Below are 25555 nucleotides of genomic sequence, written 5' to 3' on the forward strand. Positions count from 1 at the left end.
TAGACAAAGTAGATAGTCAATATCTTTCCCCAAAGGTAGGGGAGTCTAAAACTAGAGGGCATAGGTTTAAGGTGAAAGGGGAGAGATACAAAAGTGTCCAGAGAGGCAATTTGTTCACACAGAGGGTGGTGAGTTTCTGGAACAAGCTGCCAGAGGTAGTAGTAGAGGTGGGTACAATTTTGTCTTGTAAAAAGCATTTAGATAGTTACATGGGTTCGATGGGTATAGAAGGATATGGGCCAAATGCGGGCAATTGGGATAAGCTTAGGGGTTTAAAAAAAAGGGCGGCATGGACAAGTTGGGCCGAAGGGCCTGTTTCCATGCTGTAAACCTCTATGACTATGATTCTGTTTCTCAATGTAAAATGCACAGGTTAATTTCTTTTTTTGAATCAAACAGGCATGTATCCTCGCATGTATCCTCGGGCCCACCACCCGGACACTCTCCTGCCCCAGCGCCCAGCCAGCAATCCCCCCGCATCCCCTCGCAATCGCTACTCGCTGCTGACTCTGCTGCTTCCTCACTGATCAACAATTCCCGGGACAGGTACAGCAGGACAAAGCGGGAGAGGGTGGAGAACTTTCAATCGGCACAGCTTCCCAATGCTCCAACGCTCCTGACCTGGCCAGAGCAGAGAGACCTGGACAGCAATGCAGAGAGAGACTCGCTCTGGCAGTATAACTCCAGTCAGGGAAAGCAACATGTCAACATTCCCTGTAACTATAGAGATCAGGAGAAGATTCGGAATCAACCTGTCACCAAACAAGAACAGGAACAACTTGAATTCGGTGAGATCACCGTGACAACAGCGAGTTTCAGAAGAATGATTAATACACAACTGGTAACTTCTGATCAAGATAGAGTGGAGAGAGAGCCAGAGTGAGAGAGAGAGCCAGAGTGAGAGAGAGAGCCAGAGTGAGAGAGAGAGCCAGAGTGAGAGAGAGAGCCAGAGTGAGGAGAGAGAGCCAGAGTGAGAGAGAGAGCCAGAGTGAGAGAGAGAGAGCCAGAGTGAGAGAGAGAGCCAGAGTGAGAGAGAGAGAGCCAGAGTGAGAGAGAGAGAGCCAGAGTGAGAGAGAGAGAGCCAGAGTGAGAGAGAGAGCCAGAGTGAGAGAGAGAGAGCCAGAGTGAGAGAGAGAGAGCCAGAGTGAGAGAGAGAGAGCCAGAGTGAGAGAGAGAGAGCCAGAGTGAGAGAGAGAGAGCCAGAGTGAGAGAGAGAGAGCCAGAGTGAGAGAGAGAGAGCCAGAGTGAGAGAGAGAGAGCCAGAGTGAGAGAGAGAGAGCCAGAGTGAGAGAGAGAGAGCCAGAGTGAGAGAGAGAGAGCCAGAGTGAGAGAGAGAGAGCCAGAGTGGAGAGAGAGAGCCAGAGTGAGAGAGAGAGAGCCAGAGTGAGAGAGAGAGCCAGAGTGAGAGAGAGAGAGCCAGAGTGAGAGAGAGAGAGCCAGAGTGAGAGAGAGAGAGCCAGAGTGAGAGAGAGAGAGCCAGAGTGAGAGAGAGAGAGCCAGAGTGAGAGAGAGAGAGCCAGAGTGAGAGAGAGAGAGCCAGAGTGAGAGAGAGAGAGCCAGAGTGAGAGAGAGAGAGCCAGAGTGAGAGAGAGAGAGCCAGAGTGAGAGAGAGAGAGCCAGAGTGAGAGAGAGAGAGCCAGAGTGAGAGAGAGAGAGCCAGAGTGAGAGAGAGAGAGCCAGAGTGAGAGAGAGAGAGCCAGAGTGAGAGAGAGAGAGCCAGAGTGAGAGAGAGAGAGCCAGAGTGAGAGAGAGAGAGCCAGAGTGAGAGAGAGAGAGCCAGAGTGAGAGAGAGAGAGCCAGAGTGAGAGAGAGAGAGCCAGAGTGAGAGAGAGAGAGCCAGAGTGAGAGAGAGAGAGCCAGAGTGAGAGAGAGAGAGCCAGAGTGAGAGAGAGAGAGCCAGAGTGAGAGAGAGAGAGCCAGAGTGAGAGAGAGAGAGCCAGAGTGAGAGAGAGAGAGCCAGAGTGAGAGAGAGAGAGCCAGAGTGAGAGAGAGAGAGCCAGAGTGAGAGAGAGAGAGCCAGAGTGAGAGAGAGAGAGCCAGAGTGAGAGAGAGAGAGCCAGAGTGAGAGAGAGAGAGCCAGAGTGAGAGAGAGAGAGCCAGAGTGAGAGAGAGAGAGCCAGAGTGAGAGAGAGAGAGCCAGAGTGAGAGAGAGAGAGCCAGAGTGAGAGAGAGAGAGCCAGAGTGAGAGAGAGAGAGCCAGAGTGAGAGAGAGAGAGCCAGAGTGAGAGAGAGAGAGCCAGAGTGAGAGAGAGAGAGCCAGAGTGAGAGAGAGAGAGCCAGAGTGAGAGAGAGAGAGCCAGAGTGAGAGAGAGAGAGCCAGAGTGAGAGAGAGAGAGCCAGAGTGAGAGAGAGAGAGCCAGAGTGAGAGAGAGAGAGCCAGAGTGAGAGAGAGAGAGCCAGAGTGAGAGAGAGAGAGCCAGAGTGAGAGAGAGAGAGCCAGAGTGAGAGAGAGAGAGCCAGAGTGAGAGAGAGAGAGCCAGAGTGAGAGAGAGAGAGCCAGAGTGAGAGAGAGAGAGCCAGAGTGAGAGAGAGAGAGCCAGAGTGAGAGAGAGAGAGCCAGAGTGAGAGAGAGAGAGCCAGAGTGAGAGAGAGAGAGCCAGAGTGAGAGAGAGAGAGCCAGAGTGAGAGAGAGAGAGCCAGAGTGAGAGAGAGAGAGCCAGAGTGAGAGAGAGAGAGCCAGAGTGAGAGAGAGAGAGCCAGAGTGAGAGAGAGAGAGCCAGAGTGAGAGAGAGAGAGCCAGAGTGAGAGAGAGAGAGCCAGAGTGAGAGAGAGAGAGCCAGAGTGAGAGAGAGAGAGCCAGAGTGAGAGAGAGAGAGCCAGAGTGAGAGAGAGAGAGCCAGAGTGAGAGAGAGAGAGCCAGAGTGAGAGAGAGAGAGCCAGAGTGAGAGAGAGAGAGCCAGAGTGAGAGAGAGAGAGCCAGAGTGAGAGAGAGAGAGCCAGAGTGAGAGAGAGAGAGCCAGAGTGAGAGAGAGAGAGCCAGAGTGAGAGAGAGAGAGCCAGAGTGAGAGAGAGAGAGCCAGAGTGAGAGAGAGAGAGCCAGAGTGAGAGAGAGAGAGCCAGAGTGAGAGAGAGAGAGCCAGAGTGAGAGAGAGAGAGCCAGAGTGAGAGAGAGAGAGCCAGAGTGAGAGAGAGAGAGCCAGAGTGAGAGAGAGAGAGCCAGAGTGAGAGAGAGAGAGCCAGAGTGAGAGAGAGAGAGCCAGAGTGAGAGAGAGAGAGCCAGAGTGAGAGAGAGAGAGCCAGAGTGAGAGAGAGAGAGCCAGAGTGAGAGAGAGAGAGCCAGAGTGAGAGAGAGAGAGCCAGAGTGAGAGAGAGAGAGCCAGAGTGAGAGAGAGAGAGCCAGAGTGAGAGAGAGAGAGCCAGAGTGAGAGAGAGAGAGCCAGAGTGAGAGAGAGAGAGCCAGAGTGAGAGAGAGAGAGCCAGAGTGAGAGAGAGAGAGCCAGAGTGAGAGAGAGAGAGCCAGAGTGAGAGAGAGAGAGCCAGAGTGAGAGAGAGAGCCAGAGTGAGAGAGAGAGAGCCAGAGTGAGAGAGAGAGAGCCAGAGTGAGAGAGAGAGAGCCAGAGTGAGAGAGAGAGAGCCAGAGTGAGAGAGAGAGAGCCAGAGTGAGAGAGAGAGAGCCAGAGTGAGAGAGAGAGAGCCAGAGTGAGAGAGAGAGAGCCAGAGTGAGAGAGAGAGAGCCAGAGTGAGAGAGAGAGAGCCAGAGTGAGAGAGAGAGAGCCAGAGTGAGAGAGAGAGAGCCAGAGTGAGAGAGAGAGAGCCAGAGTGAGAGAGAGAGAGCCAGAGTGAGAGAGAGAGAGCCAGAGTGAGAGAGAGAGAGCCAGAGTGAGAGAGAGAGAGCCAGAGTGAGAGAGAGAGAGCCAGAGTGAGAGAGAGAGAGCCAGAGTGAGAGAGAGAGAGCCAGAGTGAGAGAGAGAGAGCCAGAGTGAGAGAGAGAGAGCCAGAGTGAGAGAGAGAGCCAGAGTGAGAGAGAGAGAGCCAGAGTGAGAGAGAGAGAGCCAGAGTGAGAGAGAGAGAGCCAGAGTGAGAGAGAGAGAGCCAGAGTGAGAGAGAGAGAGCCAGAGTGAGAGAGAGAGAGCCAGAGTGAGAGAGAGAGAGCCAGAGTGAGAGAGAGAGAGCCAGAGTGAGAGAGAGAGCCAGAGTGAGAGAGAGAGAGCCAGAGTGAGAGAGAGAGAGCCAGAGTGAGAGAGAGAGAGCCAGAGTGAGAGAGAGAGAGCCAGAGTGAGAGAGAGAGAGCCAGAGTGAGAGAGAGAGAGCCAGAGTGAGAGAGAGAGAGCCAGAGTGAGAGAGAGAGAGCCAGAGTGAGAGAGAGAGAGCCAGAGTGAGAGAGAGAGAGCCAGAGTGAGAGAGAGAGAGCCAGAGTGAGAGAGAGAGAGCCAGAGTGAGAGAGAGAGAGCCAGAGTGAGAGAGAGAGAGCCAGAGTGAGAGAGAGAGAGCCAGAGTGAGAGAGAGAGAGCCAGAGTGAGAGAGAGAGAGCCAGAGTGAGAGAGAGAGAGCCAGAGTGAGAGAGAGAGAGCCAGAGTGAGAGAGAGAGAGCCAGAGTGAGAGAGAGAGAGCCAGAGTGAGAGAGAGCCAGAGTGAGAGAGAGAGAGCCAGAGTGAGAGAGAGAGAGCCAGAGTGAGAGAGAGAGAGCCAGAGTGAGAGAGAGAGAGCCAGAGTGAGAGAGAGAGAGCCAGAGTGAGAGAGAGAGAGCCAGAGTGAGAGAGAGAGAGCCAGAGTGAGAGAGAGAGAGCCAGAGTGAGAGAGAGAGAGCCAGAGTGAGAGAGAGAGAGCCAGAGTGAGAGAGAGAGAGCCAGAGTGAGAGAGAGAGAGCCAGAGTGAGAGAGAGAGAGCCAGAGTGAGAGAGAGAGAGCCAGAGTGAGAGAGAGAGAGCCAGAGTGAGAGAGAGAGAGCCAGAGTGAGAGAGAGAGAGCCAGAGTGAGAGAGAGAGAGCCAGAGTGAGAGAGAGAGAGCCAGAGTGAGAGAGAGAGAGAGCCAGAGTGAGAGAGAGAGAGAGCCAGAGTGAGAGAGAGAGAGAGCCAGAGTGAGAGAGAGAGAGAGCCAGAGTGAGAGAGAGAGAGAGCCAGAGTGAGAGAGAGAGAGAGCCAGAGTGAGAGAGAGAGAGAGCCAGAGTGAGAGAGAGAGAGAGCCAGAGTGAGAGAGAGAGAGAGCCAGAGTGAGAGAGAGAGAGAGCCAGAGTGAGAGAGAGAGAGAGCCAGAGTGAGAGAGAGAGAGAGCCAGAGTGAGAGAGAGAGAGAGCCAGAGTGAGAGAGAGAGAGAGCCAGAGTGAGAGAGAGAGAGAGCCAGAGTGAGAGAGAGAGAGAGCCAGAGTGAGAGAGAGAGAGAGCCAGAGTGAGAGAGAGAGAGAGCCAGAGTGAGAGAGAGAGAGAGCCAGAGTGAGAGAGAGAGAGAGCCAGAGTGAGAGAGAGAGAGAGCCAGAGTGAGAGAGAGAGAGCCAGAGTGAGAGAGAGAGAGCCAGAGTGAGAGAGAGAGAGCCAGAGTGAGAGAGAGAGAGCCAGAGTGAGAGAGAGAGAGCCAGAGTGAGAGAGAGAGAGCCAGAGTGAGAGAGAGAGAGCCAGAGTGAGAGAGAGAGAGCCAGAGTGAGAGAGAGAGAGAGCCAGAGTGAGAGAGAGAGAGAGCCAGAGTGAGAGAGAGAGAGCCAGAGTGAGAGAGAGAGAGCCAGAGTGAGAGAGAGAGAGCCAGAGTGAGAGAGAGAGAGCCAGAGTGAGAGAGAGAGAGCCAGAGTGAGAGAGAGAGAGAGCCAGAGTGAGAGAGAGAGAGCCAGAGTGAGAGAGAGAGAGACAGGGAGAGAGAGAGACAGAGAGAGAGAGAGACAGAGAGAGAGAGAGACAGAGAGAGAGACAGAGAGAGCGAGAGAGAGAGACAGACAGAGAGAGAGAGACAGAGAGACAAAGAGAGAGAGACAGAGAGAGAGAGAGACAGACAGACACAGAGAGAGAGAGAGACAGACAGACACAGGGAGAGAGAGAGACAGAAAGAGACAGAGAGAGAGAAAGGACTACACTTAATCCACACTGCCCATCGAGTCTGCACCTACACATTAGAAGCACCTGAACTCCCATGTAACCCCATCTGCCAGCACTAGGCCCATAGCCCTGAATGTTACAATGGGCCAAGTACTCATCCAGATACTTTTTAAAGGATGTGAGCCATCCCGCCTTCACCACCCTCCCAGGCAGCGCATTCCAGATCGTCACCACCCTCTGGGTAAAAAGGATTTTCCTCACATCCCCCTGAACCTCCTGCCCCTCACCTTGACCCTATCTCCCCTCGTGACTGACCCTTCAACTCAGGGGAACTGCTGCTCCTTATCCACTCTGTCCATGTCTCTCATAATCTTGTACACCTCGATCTGGTCGCCCCTCAGTCTTCTCTGCTCCAGCGAAAACAACCCAAGTCTATCCAACTTCTCTTCATAATTTAAATGCTCCGTCCTAGGCAGCATCCTGGTGAATCCCCTCTGCACCTCCTCCAGTGCAATCACATCCCTCCGATAATGTGGCGACCAGAACTGCACACAGTGCTCCAGCTGTGGCCTCACCAAAGTTCTGTACAACTCCAACATGACTTCCCTGCTTTTGTAATCTATGAAGAAGTTTAACAACACCAGGTTAAAGTCCAACAGGTTTATTTGGTAGCAAAAGCCACACAAGCTTTCAGAGCTCTAAGCCCCTTCTTCAGGTGAGTGGGAATTCTGTTCACAAACAGAGCTTATAAAGACACAGACTCAATTTACATGACCCTCTGACAGTGCGGCACTCCCTCAGCACTGACCCTCTGACTGTGCGGCACTCCCTTAGTACTGAGCTTCTGACAGTCCGGCACCCCCTCAGTACTGACCCTCTGACAGTGAGGCACTCCCTCAGTACTGACCCTCTGACAGTGTGGCACTCCCTCAGCACTGACCCTCTGACAGTGCGGCACTCCCTCAGTACTGACCCTCTGACAGTGCAGCACTCCCTCAGTACTCTATTGGGAGTGTGAGATGGAGTTTTTATTCTGTTTTGGGTGGTTTGAACCCACAGGTCACTGACTCTGAGGTGAGAGTGTTCAACACTGAACCACAGCTGAGAATTTCCCAGAACCTTTGATTGCCTTTATTTTCGATCTGTGTGATTGGATGGTGTGGAGTTAAGGATAGTTTTGTGACTCTAATGCCATGTTGTACGTTCGGGATTTTTCCGGAATGTCGCTCCGCTGATATGTGTTGTTTTGCCTGCAGCGCCTCCGACAGTCCGAGTCTCAGAGAGTCGGATCCAGCATCGGGATACAGTTGCTGACATCGGCATGTCTCCGGAACAGTCAGCTTACCTCGCACACACCTCCAAAAGCCAGCAACGCTTTGTGACACTCGCCCAACATATCGATGCAAGTCCACCATTGATTGGTTTGGATTTCTGGTGTATTGTGAACTAACTCCCTGCCTGAGATTTCACTCAGTCCCATGTCTGGGCCCAAACGTCACGCTCTTGTCTCTCACTTTGTCCGGTGTCTGTCCCATTTCACTCAGTCTCCCGCCATCGCAAACACCTCCTTGCTTTCCTGTCCACTCTGAAACCTGGTCTCTCTGTGAGAATCACCCCGTCTCACACCGGGTTTAAAGAGGAGATTGCACTTTGCTCTGTCCTGTCTTGTGAAGATGTCTCAAAGAAACAGGAACACTCGGAGCAGGAGGAGGCCGTTCGGCCCTTTGAGCCTGCTCCTCCGTTCACTTGAATGGGCAGCACGGTGGCACAGTGGTTAGCACTGCTGCTTCACAGCTCCAGGGACCTGGGTTCGATTCCCGGCTTGGGTCACTGTCTGTGTGGAGTTTGCACATTCTCCTCGTGTCTGCGTGGGTTTCCTCCGGGTGCTCCGGTTTCCTCCCACGGTCCAAAGATGTGCGGGTTAGGTTGATTGGCCATGCTAAATTGCCCCTTAGTGTCCTGAAATGCGTAGGTTAGAGGGATTAATGGGTAAAATATGTAGGGATATGGGGGTAGGGTCTGGGTGGGATTGTGGTTGGTGCAGACTCGATGGGCCGAATGGCCTCTTTCTGCACTGTAGTGTTTAGAAACATAGAAAAACTACAGCACAAACAGGCCCTTCGGCCCCACAAGTTGTGCCGAACATGTCCCTACCTTCTAGGCCTACCTATAACCTTCCATCCTATTAAGTCCCATGTACTCATCCAGGAGTCTCTTAAAGTCCCTATACAGTGACTCCACCACCACTGACGGCAGCCAATTCCACTCGCCCACCACCCTCTGTGTGAAAAACTTCCCCCTAACATTTCCCCTGTACCTACCCCCCAGCACCTTAAACCTGTGTCCTCTCGTAGCAGCCACTTCCACCCTGGGAAAAAGCCTCTGAGAGTCCACCTGATCTATGCCTCTCAACATCTTATATACCTCTATTAGGTCTCCTCTCATCCTACGTCTCTCCAAGGGGAAAAGACCGAGCTCCCTCAGCCTATCCTCATCAGGCATGCCACTCAATCCAGGCAACATCCTTGTAAATCTCCTCTGCACCCTTTCAATCTTTTCCACATCCTTCCTGTAATGAGGTGACCAGAACTGAGCACAGTACTCCAAGTGGGGTCTGACAAGGGTCTTATAAAGCTGCATCATTATCCCCGGACTCCTAAACTCAATCCCTCGATTGATAAAGGCCAGCACACCATACGCCTTCTTAACCACCTCCTCCACCTGCGGGGCCGATTTCAGAGTCCTATGGACCCGGACCCCAAGGTCCTTCTGATCCTCTACAGTACTAAGAGTCTTTCCCTTAATATTGTACTTCTTCATCCCATTTGACCTACCAAAATGGACCACTACGCATTTATCTGGGTTGAAGTCCATCTGCCACTTCTCCGCCCAGTCTTGCATCCTATCAATGTCTATGATTTCTATGACTTTGATCATGGCTGATCATCCAACTCAACACCACGATCCCGCCTCCCCCCCCATTACAAACATTTAAATCTGTCGATATGTTCTTGATGAGGAATAAATCTTTTTATTTCTAACAGGAGGTAATCACGAAGGATTACACCCGCAATCACCCCCAGCGCCTGAGCTCTCAGCCAGTGCAGCAGTCGCACAGATATCTCTTCCAGCAACCAGTCAGCCCAGCACCGGGGCTCTGTGCTTACCCAGCCAGGGTGATGCTCGAGTCACGGAGAGAGAAAAGCAACTTGAGGTAAGGAACATAACCGCCCTTCTCCCCTTCCCGACAGTAATGATGTTTGTTTGGAGTGGCAATCACCCGCACCCTGCTGTGTGTGAGAGAATCACCTCTGGACTCGGTTTCCGAAGCTGTGTCCTTGCTCCGTCAGGTTGCGGTGAGGAACCAGTGACACCCGGGGTCAGAAACTGCTCTCAGGATGGGGCCAATTCCACCCCCAGAATCACAAACTCCATCCACTGGTTTCGGACAGCACTCAAACACAGCTCGGGACGGCACGGTGGCACAGTGGTTAGCACTGCTGCTTCACAGCGCCAGGGACCCGGGTTCGATTCCCGGCTTGGGTGATTGTCTGTGTGGAGTCTGCACGTTCTCCCCGTGTCTGCATGGGTTTCCTCCGGGTGCTCCGGTTTCCTCCCACAGTCCACTGATGTGTAGGTTAGGCGGATTGGCCATGGTAAATGTGTGGGGTTACGGGGATAGGGCGGAGACAGGGCCTGGGTAAGATGCTCTGTCGGGGAATCAGTGCAGACTCGATGGGCCGAATGGCCTCTCCTGCACTGTGGGGATGCTCTGATTCTGTGGAGCTGGTCAGCTGCTGTGAGGTGACCATTCCTGGCTTCACCCAGGGCTGAGCTCACAGAATCTAATAATCCAACCAAAACCTTTCCATTGATGATGAGATTGCAATGAAGTGACTATGATGCTAAAGGCTATGTCTGATTCAGCACCTCTCACCACAGCCCACCCCACCCCTCCCCCCCAACCCCCATCACGGTGACTTTCTGTTTGTTTCTGCGGCTTGCAATGATAATCGAGATTAATCGGGTCAGCAGAGGGTCCGGTTCCCTCCATCCAGATGTTTAATATTCTTCTCTCTCTGACACTGCGGCTGTGATTCCACCTCTTGTGGTATCTGTGAATGTAGAGTTTGCACAAAGATGAAGGCGTGCTTTCTGATTGGCAGGCCGGCTGGATCGCCTGTGTGTGTGGATCAGACGGAGGCAGATTCCCCGGGGCAGACACAGCAAGAGGATTCGGAGAGTCTGTCTGCTGCTGCACAGAGCGGGGACCTGGACCCTGAGCAAAGGTATCCCTTCAGAGGCAGCATCCATAGCCAGACTCGCTGACACACAGGGACAGTCGACATGGCGCAGACCTCGCTTAACGGAGCTCGTGAGGACAGAGGCGCCTTGTTTCCCATTGCCCACTTCCCCACCTCCCCTCCACCATCACAAACCCCCCACCAAACACACCCAAAACTCCCAACCCCCCATTAACCGCCCCCCCCCCCACCCTCCACACCACTATCCCCAACCCACCCTCATCACCCCCACCATGGACTCCCCCACCCCCACCACGGACCCCCCACCCTCATCACCCCCACCACAGACCCCCAACCCTCACCATCCACACCATGGACCCCCCCACCCCCACCACAGACCCCCCACCCTCATCACCCCCACCACGGACCCCCCCACCCCCACCACGGAGCCCCACCTCCACTACGGACCCCCCACACCCTCACCACCCCCAGCACGGACCCCCCACCCATACCACAGACCCCCCACCCCCCCCATGGACCCACCACCCCCACCACGGACCCCCCATGCCCACCACAGACCCCCCCCCCCCCCACCCTCGCCACCTGGCTGGACAGGAGGTTGGCAGTTTTTTGTTCTGGGTTTTTATTGGTCGATATTAATAATAGTTTTCTGGGAGAAACGGTGAATTTGTCACAAACAAAATGTTGCAGATGTTGGAAATCTGAAATAAAAACAGAAAATGCTGGAAATACTCAGCGAGTTCGGCAGCGTCTGCGGAGAGAGAGAGAGAAACAGAGTCAACGTTTCCGGTCAGCGATCCTTCCCCAGAACCGGGAAAAGTCAAGAGATGGAAGGTTTGAATGAAGTGAGGGGGGGGTCGAGGAGAGCGGGGAAAGGACAAAAGGGAAGAGCTGAAAGAAATCTCCTCTCACGGGGATGATTAGTTTCCGGAATTCTCTTACACCGAGGCTGGGTGATTGAAGGCTGACTTAGACTTTTGATCTATTGTGGGGAGATCAGGAGACTGGAGTTGAGATAAGAGCATCGAGGGGCCGAGTGGCCTCCACCTGCTGTGAATGGTGCTGATCTGATGTTGAGTGGGGATAGTAATCGAGTGATGTGTTGACAGGATGGAGCCGTCTTGTCCAGGGAGTCAAGCACCTGCTTTCTTCAGCAAGTTGACGGAGAACACGTCACACATGGTGAAATCCAAAAAGCAGGAGTTTATCCGGACATTAACCGCGGTGCCTGGAGGTGAGTCGGATTCCGGTGAGGACTGGCGCGGGATTGGGGAATTCTGCGATCCGTTAATGGGGATACTGTTGATCCTGGGTCTATTTTTTATGACATTTTGACCGCCCGGTTTCTCTTCCAGATGTTGGGCAGCTGGGAACTGAAATCTTTAACATGCCGGCGATGACATCAGCAGGTGAGGGATTGCTTTCCGAAACGCGGATTTAATCTGGCCGGTCCGACAATCCTCGCAGTGACAGCTGGTCAGATCATTCCGATAATTCTGCTTCCTAATATTTCCCGTCAGTTCAGCCACAGAGTGAATCGTGTTTCTGTCACCACTTGTGTCTGCAATACTTGCTGCTGATTGGAGGAAGTATACAACACTAAACTATTCATTAGACTAAGATTGAATTTAAACCCCAAGGATTAGAGATTCCCTGGAATTCTGGTCTTGAATTGAGAAGGATCTGATTGGATTGGCGGGATGTCTGTGCCGACTCACTCACTGGTTCTGATCTTGTGCCTGTCAGAGGGTCAGATCTTGTCCTCTCCCTTGGGAAACATCGGGAAGTTTCCTGACTTTCGGATCCCAAACTCTTCATCTCCTCCCATTCGCACAGATTTTTTAAATCTTTCAAACAAATAGGCGTCTCTGATTGGCTAGCATTTACTGCCCATTCCTAATTGCCCTTAAACTGAACGTCTTGCTTCCGAGGCGATTTCAGAGGCAGTTAAGAGTCACTCACATTGCTGTGGCTCTGGAGTCACACGTAGGCCAGACCGGGTAAGGATGGCAGATTTCCGTCCCCAAAGGACATTAATGACCCAATCTTGTCCCCCGCTCAACCATGACTCAAAGACAGCAATGACATCATACCCCCATGCTTTAATTTGTGCCGCAACTCATCTGCCTTGTTCCTCAGACCCCTTGTATTAAAATAAATACCATCCAATCTTGCTAAACTCCCTTGCGCCTTAACTCGCCTATAACCACTATACCTTCCTGACTCACTTTCTGTCTCTTCTAATTTTAGTAAGTAGTCTCACGACACCAGATTAAAGTCCAACAGGTTTATTTGGTAGCACGAGCTTTCGGAGCGCTGCCCCTTCATCAGATGAGTCACTCACCTGAAGAAGGAGCGACACTCCGAAAGCTCGTGCTACTAAATAAACCTGTTGGACTTTAACCTGGTGTTGTGAGACTTCTAACTGTGTTTACCCCAGTCCAACGCCGGCATCTCCACATCATCTTCTAATTTTGGCTGTGCATCTCCCCCTGCTCTCAGGATCCCAACCTCTGCCAAGTTAGTTTAAACCCTCCCTAACAGCTCGAGCAAACCTCCATGCAAGGGCACTGGTCCCATTTCGGGTCAGGTGCAACCCATCCGCCTTGTACAGGTTACATCATCCCAGATAGTGATTGCTGTCTGCTGGGTCCTGTTTTTTCAATCTACTTCCTAGCTCCCTAAATCCTGCTTGCAGGACCTCATCCTTTTTTTTACCCTCATTGTTGTTATCAATATGTACCATAAAATCTCGCTGTTTGCCCTGTCCCTTCAGAATGCCCTGCAGCCGTTCAGTAACATTCCTGACCCTAGCACCAGGGAGGCAACACACCATCCTGGAACTGTTTTTGCAGCTGCAGAAATGCCTGTCTATTCCCCTTACAGTTGAATCCCTGACCACTATAGCCCTGCTGTTCTTCCTCCTCCCCTCTTGTGCAGCAGACCTACCCATGGTGCCATGAAACTGGCTGACACTGCTTTCCCCTGCCTCACTCACCTCCCCCAACAGTCTCCAAAATACTATATCTGTTAGAAAGGTGGATGGCCACAGGGGACCCCTGCACTACCTGCCTTCCTCTCCTCTGCCTGGTCGTCACCCATGCCCTTTCTGCCCGTTCAGTCTTCACCTGCTGTGTGACCAGCTCACTGAACGTGCTGCCCACGACTTGCTCAGCATCACGGATACTCCACAGTGAATCCACCCTCAGCCCTAGAGCTGAAATGTGGTTAGTTAGCAGCCTCAGTTGGACACACTTCCTGCACACATGGTCACCAGGGACAACTGAAGCCTCCATGATTTCCCACATAGTACAGGAGGAGCATTTCACTGTGAGAGCACTCCTGCCATAATTACCCCTCGCAAAACATTATGCTTATATGGAATGTGATCAACTTACCTCCCTGACAGTAACCGTAATCATATTGAAGGAGTTTAACCTTGCTTTGTTTTTAATCCAATCATGGGACATAGAACAAAGAACAAAGAAAATTACAGCACAGGAAGAGGCCCTTCGGCCCTCCAAGCCTGCACCGACCATGCTGTCCGACTTAACTAAAACCCCCTACCCTTCTGGGACCATATCCCTCTATTCCTATCCTATTCATGTACTTGTCAAGACACCCCTTAAAAGTCACTACCGTATCCGCTTCCATTACCTCCCCCGGCAATGAATTCCAGGCACCCTCTACTCTCTGTGTAAAAATCTGCCTCGTACATCTCCTTTAAACCTTGCCCCTCGCATCTTAAACCTGTGCCCCCTAGTAATTGACTCTTCCACCCTGGGAAAAAGCTTCTGACTATCCACTCTGTCCATGCCTCTCATAATCTTGTAGACTTCTATCAGGTCTCCCCTCAACCTCCGTCGCTCCAGTGAGAACAAACCAAGTTTCTCCAACCTCTCCTCATAGCTAATGCCATCCATACCAGGCAACATCCTGGTAAAGCTTTTCTGTACCCTCTCCAAAGCCTCCGCATCCTTCTGATAGTGTGGCGACCAGAATTGAACACTATATTCCAAGTGCGGCCTCACTCAGGTTCTAGAAAGCTGCAACATGACTTGCCAAATTTGAAACTCAACACCCTGGCCGATGAAGGGAAGCATGCTATATGCCTTCTTGACTACCTCCTCCACCTGCGTTGCCACTTTCGGTGACCTGTGTACCTGTACACCCAGATCCCTTTGCCTATCAATACTCTTAAGGGTTCTGCCATTTACTGTATATTTCCTATCTGTATTAGACCTTCCAAAATGCATTACCTCACATTTGTCCGGATTAAACTCCATCTGCCATCTCTCCGCCCAAGTCTCCAGCTGATCTATATCCTGCTGTATCCTCTGATGGTCCTCGTCGCTACCCGCAAATGCACCAACCTTTGTGTCGTCCGCAAACTCACTAATCAACCCAGTTACATTTTCCTCCAAATCATTTACATATATTACAAACAGCAAAGGTCCCAACACTGATCCCTGAGGAACACCACTTGTCACAGCCCTGGTCAGCATTTATTCAGTAAGAAGTCTAACAACACCAGGTTAAAGTCCAACAGGTTTATTTGGTAGCAAACGCCACTAGCTTTCGGAGCGCTGCTCCTTCGTCAAATGGAGATGGAGATGGAGTGGCAGATTTCCACAGTAATTTCATTGCAGTGTTAATGTAAGCCTTACTTGTGACTAATAAATAAACTTTAAACTTTTGAGCGAAAGGGGGTTAGAGATTCTCCCCAGTGAGTCTGTTTGCATTGTGATACAGAACACTAACGCAAACTCGCTACAGGACAGGTCGACATTGTTTGATTTGAGGGAGGAGGAACAGTTACTTGCTCGAGTCGGAGATAGAATCTGTATCTGCTTCAGCTTGAAGCATTTTCCAGTTCAATCCGTGCAGTTACTGCGAGGTGAGGGGGGAGAAGCGACTGAGAATTAAACTCATCCGAATAATGAACCGTTCATCAAGCTGGAACTCAGAGTCAAGTTGTGGACAGTTTATGAAGGTTTGATTTGGTTTGGAATGAGCTGTGGTGCGGAGTGCGGATTGTCACCTGTTATTGTGTTGCTTACAGAGTTATTGCTTTGCTGATCGAATAATCACTCCTTGTTCTCCTCTCCTGCTCCCCTCTTTCTTGTTGTGCTTTCTCTCAACCCTCCATTTTTACACTGGTCTCTTGCCCCTCTCCCCCAGGGTCAGTAAGTTCTCGAAGCCAGTCCCTGGCAGAACACTCTGCCAACAACATGGGTTTGGAGGACATTATTCGGAAGGCCTTAATGGGGACATATGATGACCGTGGGAGAGAGCGTTCATCGTGCAGTGAGCCAATGGCTGTCAGCGCTGGTACCAACACTCTGACTGAAGAACAATGTGAAGACTTTCACAGCGACCCCTCTATAGGTGCGCACCTAGAGCCCGGCCTCACTGAGGGCTTGTATTCCGTACATGTTCACACAATACACTGGGACACGAGTACACTGGGACACAGGCACACTGGGACACAGGCACACTGGGACACAGGCACACTGGGACACAGGCACACTGGGACACAGGCACACTGGGACACAGGCACACTGGGACACAGGCACACTGGGACACAGGCACACTGGGACACAGGCACACTGGGAGACCAGTACACTGGGAGACCAGTACACTGGGAGACCAGTACACTGGGACACAAGTGAGATGCTGATGTTAGTTTGGAAAGAATTGATACTCAGAATCTGATTGGCTGCTTTTGGTTTCCAGCTGGAGGGAAGGTAAAGACCGACGGCAGAAAAGCCAAATCTCCGCTGCCGAGCCTGGCCTATTGTGAGAGACCCGCATCGGCTCATTCAGACACCGACTGTCACAGACGGACTCCATTAACACAGCAAGTGTGGGAGAACAGACCATCGTCCACAGGTACCCAGCCCCACCTCCAACTCTGACCCAAACTCATTCTCAAATAGTCTTTATAAAGGAGCATTGTGGATCTGTGTGTAAAGCAATCTCAGTGAAATCCCGGTGATATTGAGAGAGACAATTCTGAATATTCACCCACAAACTATCAAACCATCACGCTGCATCAATAAACCTGGAATCAAAAGGGAAATTAGCTGATGTGTTAATGGCAGGAAGAGGGGACGGGGCCTTTCCCTGAGGGAGTTGTTGCTGAATCTGTGAATAAAATCGTTTGCAAATTCCAGCAAGTGTAAATAACCCTGGAATATATTCGAGAAATACGGAGCATTCCGTGGCTGACAGTAACTCGGAATTCAGACAGAGCGCTGCCCCAGACGGAGCGCTGCCCCAGACGGAGCGCTGCCCCAGACGGAGCGCTGCCCCAGACGGAGCGCTGCCCCAGACGGAGCGCTGCCCCAGACGGAGCGCTGCCCCAGACAGAGCGCCGCCCCGGACAGGGGGCCGCTCCAGACAGGGGGCTGCTCCAGACAGGGGGCTGCTCCGGACAGGGCGCTGCTCCACCCCGCCACCCCCGCCCACAGGATGAACGTCAGAGAGCCGCTTTCTGCTTTTTTTTCCCCGCCCGGGCGCGCTGTCAGATTTTTTTTGAACTGCGCATGCGCAGTTCAGAGCTTCGATCGGTCCACCAGCGCTAAGCCCCGCCCACAGCGCAGATCGGGCCAGAGCCGGCAAAAGGCGTATGGGCGCGCTGGAAAGAGGATTCCAGGCGCGGATCTATTTGACGCCCAGATTCGGCACTTGGACTCAAAATGGTAAAATTCCCCCCAACGTTTCGTGTCTGAGTGACCCTTTGTCAGAGCTCCATCTCCGTGTTTGCCGTCCCACACACACTGAAATCCCCGCTCTGCGTTTCACCCTGTATCAGTACCGATATTGTTGGTGTTGGTGACAGTTCCTGCTGCGCGCACACAGGGCCATGCGGTGACATTTCCCCAGCAGTGGGAGGCTCCCTCCCGGGGCTCCCTCCCGGGGCTCCCTCCCGGGGCTCCCTCCCGGGGCTCCCTCCCGGGGCTCCCTCCCGGGGCTCCCTCCCGGGGCTCCGTCCCCTCGCACAATCCCCTGGCTGCCGCGCTGTGGGTCAGTGACGTGATTCAAAGTGTCCCAGACAATAATGGACCAATCACACGTGAACCATTGGTCTACACTGGCACTCCCACTGCAGTACAGACAGACCAACGCACTGTCAGAGGGTCGGTACTGAGGGAGTGCCGCACTGTCAGAGGGTCAGTACTGAGGGAGTGCCGCACTGTCAGAGGGTCAGCACTGAGGGAGTGCCGCACTGTCAGAGGGTCGGTACTGAGGGAGTGCCGCACAGTCAGAGGGTCAGTACTGAGGGAGTGCCGCACTGTCAGAGGGTCAGTACTGAGGGAGTGCCGCACTGTCAGTGGGTCAGTACTGAGGGAATGCCGCGCTGTCAGAGGGTCAGTACTGAGGGGTGCCGCACTGTCAGAGGGTCAGTACTGAGGGAATGCCGCACTGTCAGAGGGTCAGTACTGAGGGAGTGCCGCACTGTCAGAGAGTCAGTACTGAGGGAGTGCCGCACTGTCAGTGGTTCAGTACTGAGGGAGTGCCGCACTGTCAGAGAGTCAGTACTGAGGGAATGCCGCACTGTCAGAGGGTCAGTACTGAGGGAGTGCCGCACTGTCAGAGGGTCAGTACTGAGGGAGTGCCGCACTGTCAGTGGGTCAGTACTGAGGGAGTGCCGCACTGTCAGAGAGTCAGTACTGAGGGAGTGCCGCACTGTCAGTGGTTCAGTACTGAGGGAGTGCCGCACTGTCAGAGAGTCAGTACTGAGGGAGTGCCGCACTGTCAGTGGGTCAGTACTGAGGGAGTGCCGCAGTGTCAGTGGGTCAGTACTGAGGGAGTGCCGCACTGTCAGTGGGTCAGTACTGAGGGAGTGCCGCACTGTCAGTGGGTCAGTACTGAGGGAGTGCCGCACTGTCAGTGGTCAGTACTGAGGGAGTGCCGCACTGTCAGTGGGTCAGTACTGAGGGAGTGCCGCACTGTCAGAGGGTCAGTACTGAGGGAGTGCCGCACTGTCAGAGGGTCAGCACTGAGGGAGTGCCGCACTGTCAGAGGGTCAGTACTGAGGGAGTGCCGCACTGTCAGAGGGTCAGTACTGAGGGAGTGCCGCACTGTCAGAGGGTCAGCACTGAGGGAATGCCGCACTGTCAGTGGGTCAGTACTGAGGGAATGCCGCACTGTCAGTGGGTCAGTACTGAGGGAGTGCCGCACTGTCAGTGGGTCAGCACTGAGGGAGTGCCGCACTGTCAGGGGGACAGTACTGAAGGAGTGCCGCACTGTCAGTGGGTCAGCACTGAGGGAGTGCCGCACTGTCAGTGGTCAGTACTGAGGGAGTGCCGCACTGTCAGTGGTCAGTACTGAGGGAGTGCCGCACTGTCAGTGGTCAGTACTGAGGGAGTGCCGCACTGTCAGTGGTCAGTACTGAGGGAGTGCCGCACTGTCAGAGGGTCAGCACTGAGGGAGTGCCGCACTGTCAGTGGTCAGTACTGAGGGAGTGCCGCACTGTCAGTGGTCAGTACTGAGAGAGTGCCGCACTGTCAGTGGTCAGTACTGAGGGAGTGCCGCACTGTCAGTGGTCAGTACTGAGGGAGTGCCGCACTGTCAGTGGTCAGTACTGAGGGAGTGCCGCACTGTCAGTGGTCAGTACTGAGGGAGTGCCGCACTGTCAGTGGTCAGTACTGAGGGAGTGCGGCACTGTCAGAGGGTCAGTACTGAGGGAGTGCCGCACTGTCAGAGGGTCAGTACTGAGGGAGTGCCGCACTGTCAGAGGGTCAGTACTGAGGGAGTGCCGCACTGTCAGAGGTTCAGTACTGAGGGAGTGCCGCACTGTCAGAGGGTCAGTACTGAGGGAGTGCCGCACTGTCAGAGGGTCAGTACTGAGGGAGTGCCGCACTGTCAGTGGTCAGTACTGAGGGAGTGCTGCACTGTCAGAGGGTCAGTGCTGAGGGAGTGCCGCACTGTCAGAGGGTCAGTACTGAGGGAGTGCCGCACTGTCAGTGGTCAGTACTGAGGGAGTGCCGCACTGTCAGTGGTCAGTACTGAGGGAGTGCCGCACTGTCAGTGGTCAGTACTGAGGGAGTGCCGCACTGTCAGTGGTCAGTACTGAGGGAGTGCCGCACTGTCAGTGGGTCAGCACTGAGGGAGTGCCGCACTGTCAGTGGGTCAGCACTGAGGGAGTGCCGCACTGTCAGTGGTCAGTACTGAGGGAGTGCCGCACTGTCAGTGGGTCAGCACTGAGGGAGTGCCGCACTGTCAGTGGTCAGTACTGAGGGAGTGCCGCACTGTCAGTGGGTCAGTGCTGAGGGAGTGCCGCACTGTCAGTGGGTCAGCACTGAGGGAGTGCCGCACTGTCAGAGGGTCAGTACTGAGGGAGTGCCGCACTGTCAGTGGGTCAGCACTGAGGGAGTGCCGCACTGTCAGTGGTCAGTACTGAGGGAGTGCCGCACTGTCAGTGGTCAGTACTGAGGGAGTGCCGCACTGTCAGTGGTTCTGTCTTCCAGATAAATTGTAAAAGGCAGCCCTTGCCAGCATGAAGATGTGAAGGTTTGATTTTACGATTGGCAGCAGTCGGGAAGTTCTCGATCACAATGGCGTGTGGATTGGAGGTGACAGTGAGTTTGGTTTTGACAATTTTTGAAATAATGAATTTGTCTTTTTGTTGAAAGGATCTGCTGCGTTTTGCTACAACACTCTGACATCACGTCTGCCCGCGGGGCTGTGCTCAGCCTCCCTCACTCCACCTACAGCCACCATTGCGCTGTGTGCATCGACCCAGCAGCACTCCTGGCACAGAGAGGGAGAACCGCAAGTACTGCTTTCCTCACAATATGAAACACTGTCTGACAGTGACTGAACCGCTATCCTCATGGATCCGGAGTCCGGACTGATCCTCACCTCGCAGTGACAGGACACTGATTGGAGTTTGGAACCCATCGCAAGCTGTCTCTGTGAAAATTGATGGCCTATCCACATTTCACACAGAGATATTTCCAAGCTGATTTTACTAATGTACATTTCACGCCCACACTCTGTAACTCCCTGCTGCCACAAAGCAAGGTTTATTTTTTATTGCGTAGTTTGAAATTCTCCATTTAAATTGTTACCTTTTTTCCCCTCTCTCATTAAAATGAATTTTGATGATCACCCGTGGTTTCCCATTGACTCGAAGCTGGTTCTAATCATTCTGCCTCTTACCAACAATAATAATTCCTCATCAAACTGCAGTCTGCTCAGCCTGAGTGACGGTGGCACAGGTGGTTAGCACTTGCTGCCTCACAGCGCCAGGGACCCGGGTTCGATTCCCGGCTTGGGTCACCGTCTGTGTGGAGTCTGCACGTTCTCCCCGTGTCTGCGTGGGTTTCCTCCGGGTGCTCCGGTTTCCTCCCACAGTCCAAAGATGTGCAGGTCAGGTGGATTAGCCATGGTAAAGGTGTGGGGTTACGGGGATAGGCTGGGGGAGAGGGTCTGGGTAAGATACCCTTGTCAGAGATTCCTGCAGACTCAATGGGCTGAATGGCCTCTTTCTGCACTGTAGGGATTCTATGATTCAGTACTGCAGTGAGGAATGATATAGGCACTGGAGTCTAAGAATCAGTTTGGGTAGAATTAAGAAATAGGTGGGGGTAATCTATATGCCCCGAAACAGTAGTTCTGCAATGGGGCACATTAGAAACCAGGAATACTGGGGGCTTGTGAGAAAGTTACAGCAATAACAGTGGATGATTTTAATATGCGCGTAGACTAGATAAATCCATTTGCCAAGGGTAGTTATGAGGGAGAGTTGATTGAATGTATTAGGGACTGTTTCTGTGAGCAATACATTGTGGGGAGGAGCCAGAGAGCGAGCAGGCCGTTCTGGATATGCTATTGTCTAATGAGCAAAGATTAATTAATGATCTCATAGTTAAGGATCCTTGAGGGAAGAGTGATCATAGTATGTAGGAATTCACAATTCAATTTGAGAGTGAGAAACTGGAGTCCCACACTCACATTCTGGAGTTAAACAAAGGTAATCACACCGGCATGAGGACAGATTTCGCCCTAGCCGACTGGGCAGGAAGGCTAAAAGGTGGTAGGACAATTGATGAGCAGTGGCAGATGTTTAAGGAGATATTCAATTCCTTCCAATTAAAATATATTCCAGAGAGGAAAAACAATTGAAGAGGGGGAAGAAACATCCATGGGTAAGCAAAGAAGTTAAGGATAAGGCATACCGTATTGCAAAGGCCAGTGATAGGCTGGAAGATTGGGAAACTTTAAAGTTCTACAGAGGGTTACTAAAAAGGAATAAAAGGAGCAAAATATAAAAAAGGATAGCAGAAGTTTCTATAAGAATAGAAAAGGGAAGAGAGTAGCTAAAGTGAATGCTGGCCCCTTGGAGGATGAGACGGGGGGGGGGGGGGACACAGAAATGGCAGAGACAATAAATCAGTATTTTGCCTCAGTTTTCACAGTGGAGGACACAAGTACCATCCCAATAGTAACAGGTAACACAGAGGAAATAGAAGGGGAGGAGCTTAGGACAAATATCAATAGGGAAATAGTACTGAGAAAACTATTAGGATTGAAGCGGACAAAGCCCCAGGGCCAGAGGGCCTATATCCTGGAGTATTAAAGTGATGGCAGAGATAGTGGATCAATTGGGTGGCACGTTGGCACAGTGGTTAGCACTGCTGCCTCACAGCGCCAGGGACCCGTGTTCGATTCCCGGCTTGGATCACTGTCTGTGCGGAGTGTGGACATTCTCCCTGTATCTGCGTGGGTTTCCTCCGGGTGCTCCGGTTTCCTCCCACAGTCCAAAGACGTGGAGGGTTAGGCGCATTGGCCATGCTAAATTCTCCCTCAGTGTACCCGAACAGCCTCTGGGCAGTGACATGGGGAATTTCACAGTAACTTCATTGTGTGCGAATGTAAGCCTACTTGTGACTAATAAATAAACTTTAACTTTGGTTATAATATTCCAAAATTCCCTGGATGCGGGCTTCAGGAAGGGGTTTGGTAAGGTGCCGCACAGAAGGTTAATACACAGGCAAAGATCACATGGGGTTGGGGTAATTTATTTGCTTGGATAGAAGATTGGCTAAATGACAGGATGTGGAGATGCCGGCGTTGGACTGGGGTAAGCACAGTAAGAAGTCTCACAACACCAGGTTAAAGTCCAACAGGTTTATTTGGTAGCAAATATGGTATTTGCTACCAAATAAACCTGTTGGACTTTAACCTGGTGTTGTGAGACTTCTTACTGTAAATGACAGGAGGCAGAGAGTCAGGATAAATGCGTCTTTTTCTGGTTGCCAAAATCTATCTAGTGTGGAGCCACAGGGTTCAGCCCTCGGTCCCCAGCTATTGACAATCTATATGAGTGACTTGGATACAGGGGTAGAATGTACAAAACCTAAATTTGCAGCAGACACTAAAATAGGTGGAATACTAAGTTGTGAAAAAGAAGTAAGAAATTTACAAATGGGCATGGATAGGTTAAGTGAATGGGCAAAAATCTGTGTGGCCTTACCAATGTCTTGTACAACTTCAACAAGATGTGCTAACTCCTGTATTCAATGTTCTGACCGACGAAACCAAGCATGCTGAATGCCTTCTTCACCACTCTGTCCACCTGTGACTCCACTTTCAAGGAGCTATAAACCTGTATCCCTAGATCTCTTTGTTCTATAACACTCCTCAACGCCCTACCATTAACTGAGTAAGTCCTGCTCTGGTTCAATCTACCAAAATGCATCACCTCACATTTGTCTAAATTAAACTCCATCTGCCATTCATCAGCCCACTGGCCCGATTGATCAAGATCCCGTTGCAATCCTAGATAACCTTCTTCACTGTCCACTATGCCACCAATCTTGGTGTCATCTGCAAACTTACTAACCATGCCTCCTAAATTCTCATCCAAATCATTATTATAAATGACAAATAACAGTGGACCCAGCACTGATCCCTGAGGCACACCGCTAGTCACAGGTCTCCAGTTTGAAAAATTACCCTCTACAATCACCGTCTGTCTTCTGTCAACAAGCCAATTTTGTACCCAATTGGCTACCTCACCCTGGAGACCGTGAGATGTAACCTGATGCAAAAACCTACCATGCCGCACCTTGTCAAAGGCCTTGCTAAAGTCCATGTGGATAACATCAATAGCACTGCCCTCATCTACCTTCTTGGTTACCCCTTCAAAAAACTCAATCAAATTTGTGAGACATGATTTTCCACTCACAAAGCTATGCTGACTGTCCCTAATCAGTCCTTGCGTCTCTAAATGCCTGTAGATCCTGTCTCTCAAAATACCTTCTCACAACGTACCCACCACAGATGTGAGGCTCACTGGCTTGTAGTTCCCAGGCTTTTCCCTGCAGCCCTTTTTAAACAAAGGCGCAACATTTGCCACACTCCAATCTTCAGGCACCTCATCTGTGACTATCGATGATTCAAATATCTCAGCTAGGGCACCCGCAATTTCCTCCCTGGCCTCCCACAATGTCCTGGGATACGCTTCATCAGGTCCCGGGGATTTATCTACCTTGATGCGCTTTAAGACTTCCAGCACCTCCTTCTCTATAATATGTACACTCCTCAAGACATCACTATTTATTTCCCCAAGTTCCCTAACATCCATACTTTTCTCAACAGTAAATACTGATGTGAAATATGAGAAATTCCATCACGTGTATGTTCATATGACAGTATTTGACACGCAAAGATAATTCAGCGAAAGGGTCACATGGTTGTTTATGGTTTTGGATTAAGTCTGGAAAACTATTTAAAAGCTGATTGGCTGTTTTGCTTTGAGGGAAAGCAGGAAGGGTTTTCCCGCTCGGGTAAAGGAGGTAACAGTTCCTGATACTGTCCAAAGCAAAAAGTGAATGCAAGTTGCTTCAAACTCGCTCCATGTGCTGAAATCGATTGGCTGAAAGTTTCCAGTCTGTCAGAAAGGTTGTGTAAGAGTCACGTATTCACTGACCAGAGCGGGAGACCGAGTGTGTGAGTGTGTGTGAGAGTGTGAGAATGTGTGTGTGTGTGCACTTCAGTGCGTGTGTGTTTGTGTACGTGTGTGAGTGCATTTACACGTGTGCCAGTGTCAGTAATAATCTTGTTATTAGTTGAGGAAAGTCCGGTATTGCGCGCACTCTCTGGGATTCCAGCAATGGAGAAACTGGTGACCGACTCCTCCCACTCCCGTCCTCAGGAACCTCCAACTGAACAACCCCCTGAGATATCGTTGACATTACTGATCCTCGAATTCCCATCACGGGAACACCCCAGCGTTAATCACTCCCCTATTGGCGGCTTGTGGTGTTGATCCCATCCTATCAGCTGTTAGATCGGATGTTGATCTCACCCAATCAGCAGTTAGATTGGAAGTTGATCCCACCCAATCAGCAGTTAGATTGGAAGTTGATCCCACCCAATCAGCAGTTAGATTGGAAGTTGATCCCACCCAATCAACAGTTAGATTGGAAGTTGATCCCACCCAATCAGCAGTTAGATTGGAAGTTGATCCCACCCAATCAGCAGTTAGATTGGATGGCTGCTACAAAATTTCTATTTGTTGGAAATGAATCCTCCAATCAGCGGTCTCGGGCAGAGTTGTGACTCTCTGGGTTTAAAGGTGGTGTAAGAACCTAGTTAATATTTAAATTGTCTGTAAATTGACACCAAAATGTGACAGAGATATTGAGGATCTGACAGGACGATGTGGACTGTGGAACTCGGGTGAGAGGATTCAGCGACCTCGAGGCTTTACAAACAGATTAAAGAAGCCAGCTGCTGCTGTGTTACTGATAATTTATGTTTGTTGGACAGGAGCTGAGACGTGCGCGTTTCTGCATCTTGTGCCTTGTGAATGATGTTTCTGATTGGATGATTATCCAACAAAATTCACTGAGACCAGAATTTGGTCGATGTTTCCAGCCAATCAGAAAGCTTGGGGTAGAGAGAGAGCGAATCAGGAGCTGGACTGTTTCACAAAGACCGCCTTCTGCTCTGTTTCGGGGGTTTTGGGGGTGGGGGAGGAGGAGGGGGGGGAGCGAGGATGGGGAAGGGGTAGGGCATGGGGGTAGGAGTGGAGCAGGGGTGGGGAAGGGGGTGGGGGTGGAGGCAGGGAAGGGGGAGGGGGTGGGGGTGGGGGTGGAGGCAGGGGTGGGGAAGGGGGAGGGGGTGGGGGTGGAGGCAGGGGTGGGGGAGGGGGTGGGAGTGGGGGTGGAGGCAGGGGTGGGGATGGGGGCGGGGAGGGGGACGGGGGTGGGGGAGGGGGACGGGGGTGGGGGAGGGGGACGGGGTGCGGGCGGGTAGGGGAAGAGAGAAGAGGGCAGATAGTGGCGGAATGATAACGTCACTGGACCAGTA

General features: G+C 51.9%; 1 protein-coding gene across 1 annotated transcript in view; it reads left to right on the forward strand.

Annotated features, from left to right (window-relative positions):
* Positions 1 to 20344, forward strand: part of LOC144502798 (nuclear receptor corepressor 2-like) — a 171257-nt gene extending 150913 nt beyond the window's left edge. Inside the window, 9 exon segments of the mRNA XM_078227084.1 lie at positions 400 to 788; positions 7217 to 7362; positions 9005 to 9174; positions 10127 to 10249; positions 11335 to 11459; positions 11581 to 11634; positions 15407 to 15613; positions 15962 to 16117; positions 19867 to 20344. Of these exon segments, the coding sequence (XP_078083210.1) occupies positions 400 to 788; positions 7217 to 7362; positions 9005 to 9174; positions 10127 to 10249; positions 11335 to 11459; positions 11581 to 11634; positions 15407 to 15613; positions 15962 to 16117; positions 19867 to 20054 (1558 nt within the window). The 3' untranslated portion in view covers positions 20055 to 20344.
* The last annotated feature ends 5211 nt before the right edge of the window (positions 20345 to 25555 follow it).

Source organism: Mustelus asterias, chromosome 13, assembly GCF_964213995.1.
Source record: "Mustelus asterias chromosome 13, sMusAst1.hap1.1, whole genome shotgun sequence".
In the NCBI taxonomy this organism is placed as follows: domain Eukaryota; kingdom Metazoa; phylum Chordata; class Chondrichthyes; order Carcharhiniformes; family Triakidae; genus Mustelus; species Mustelus asterias.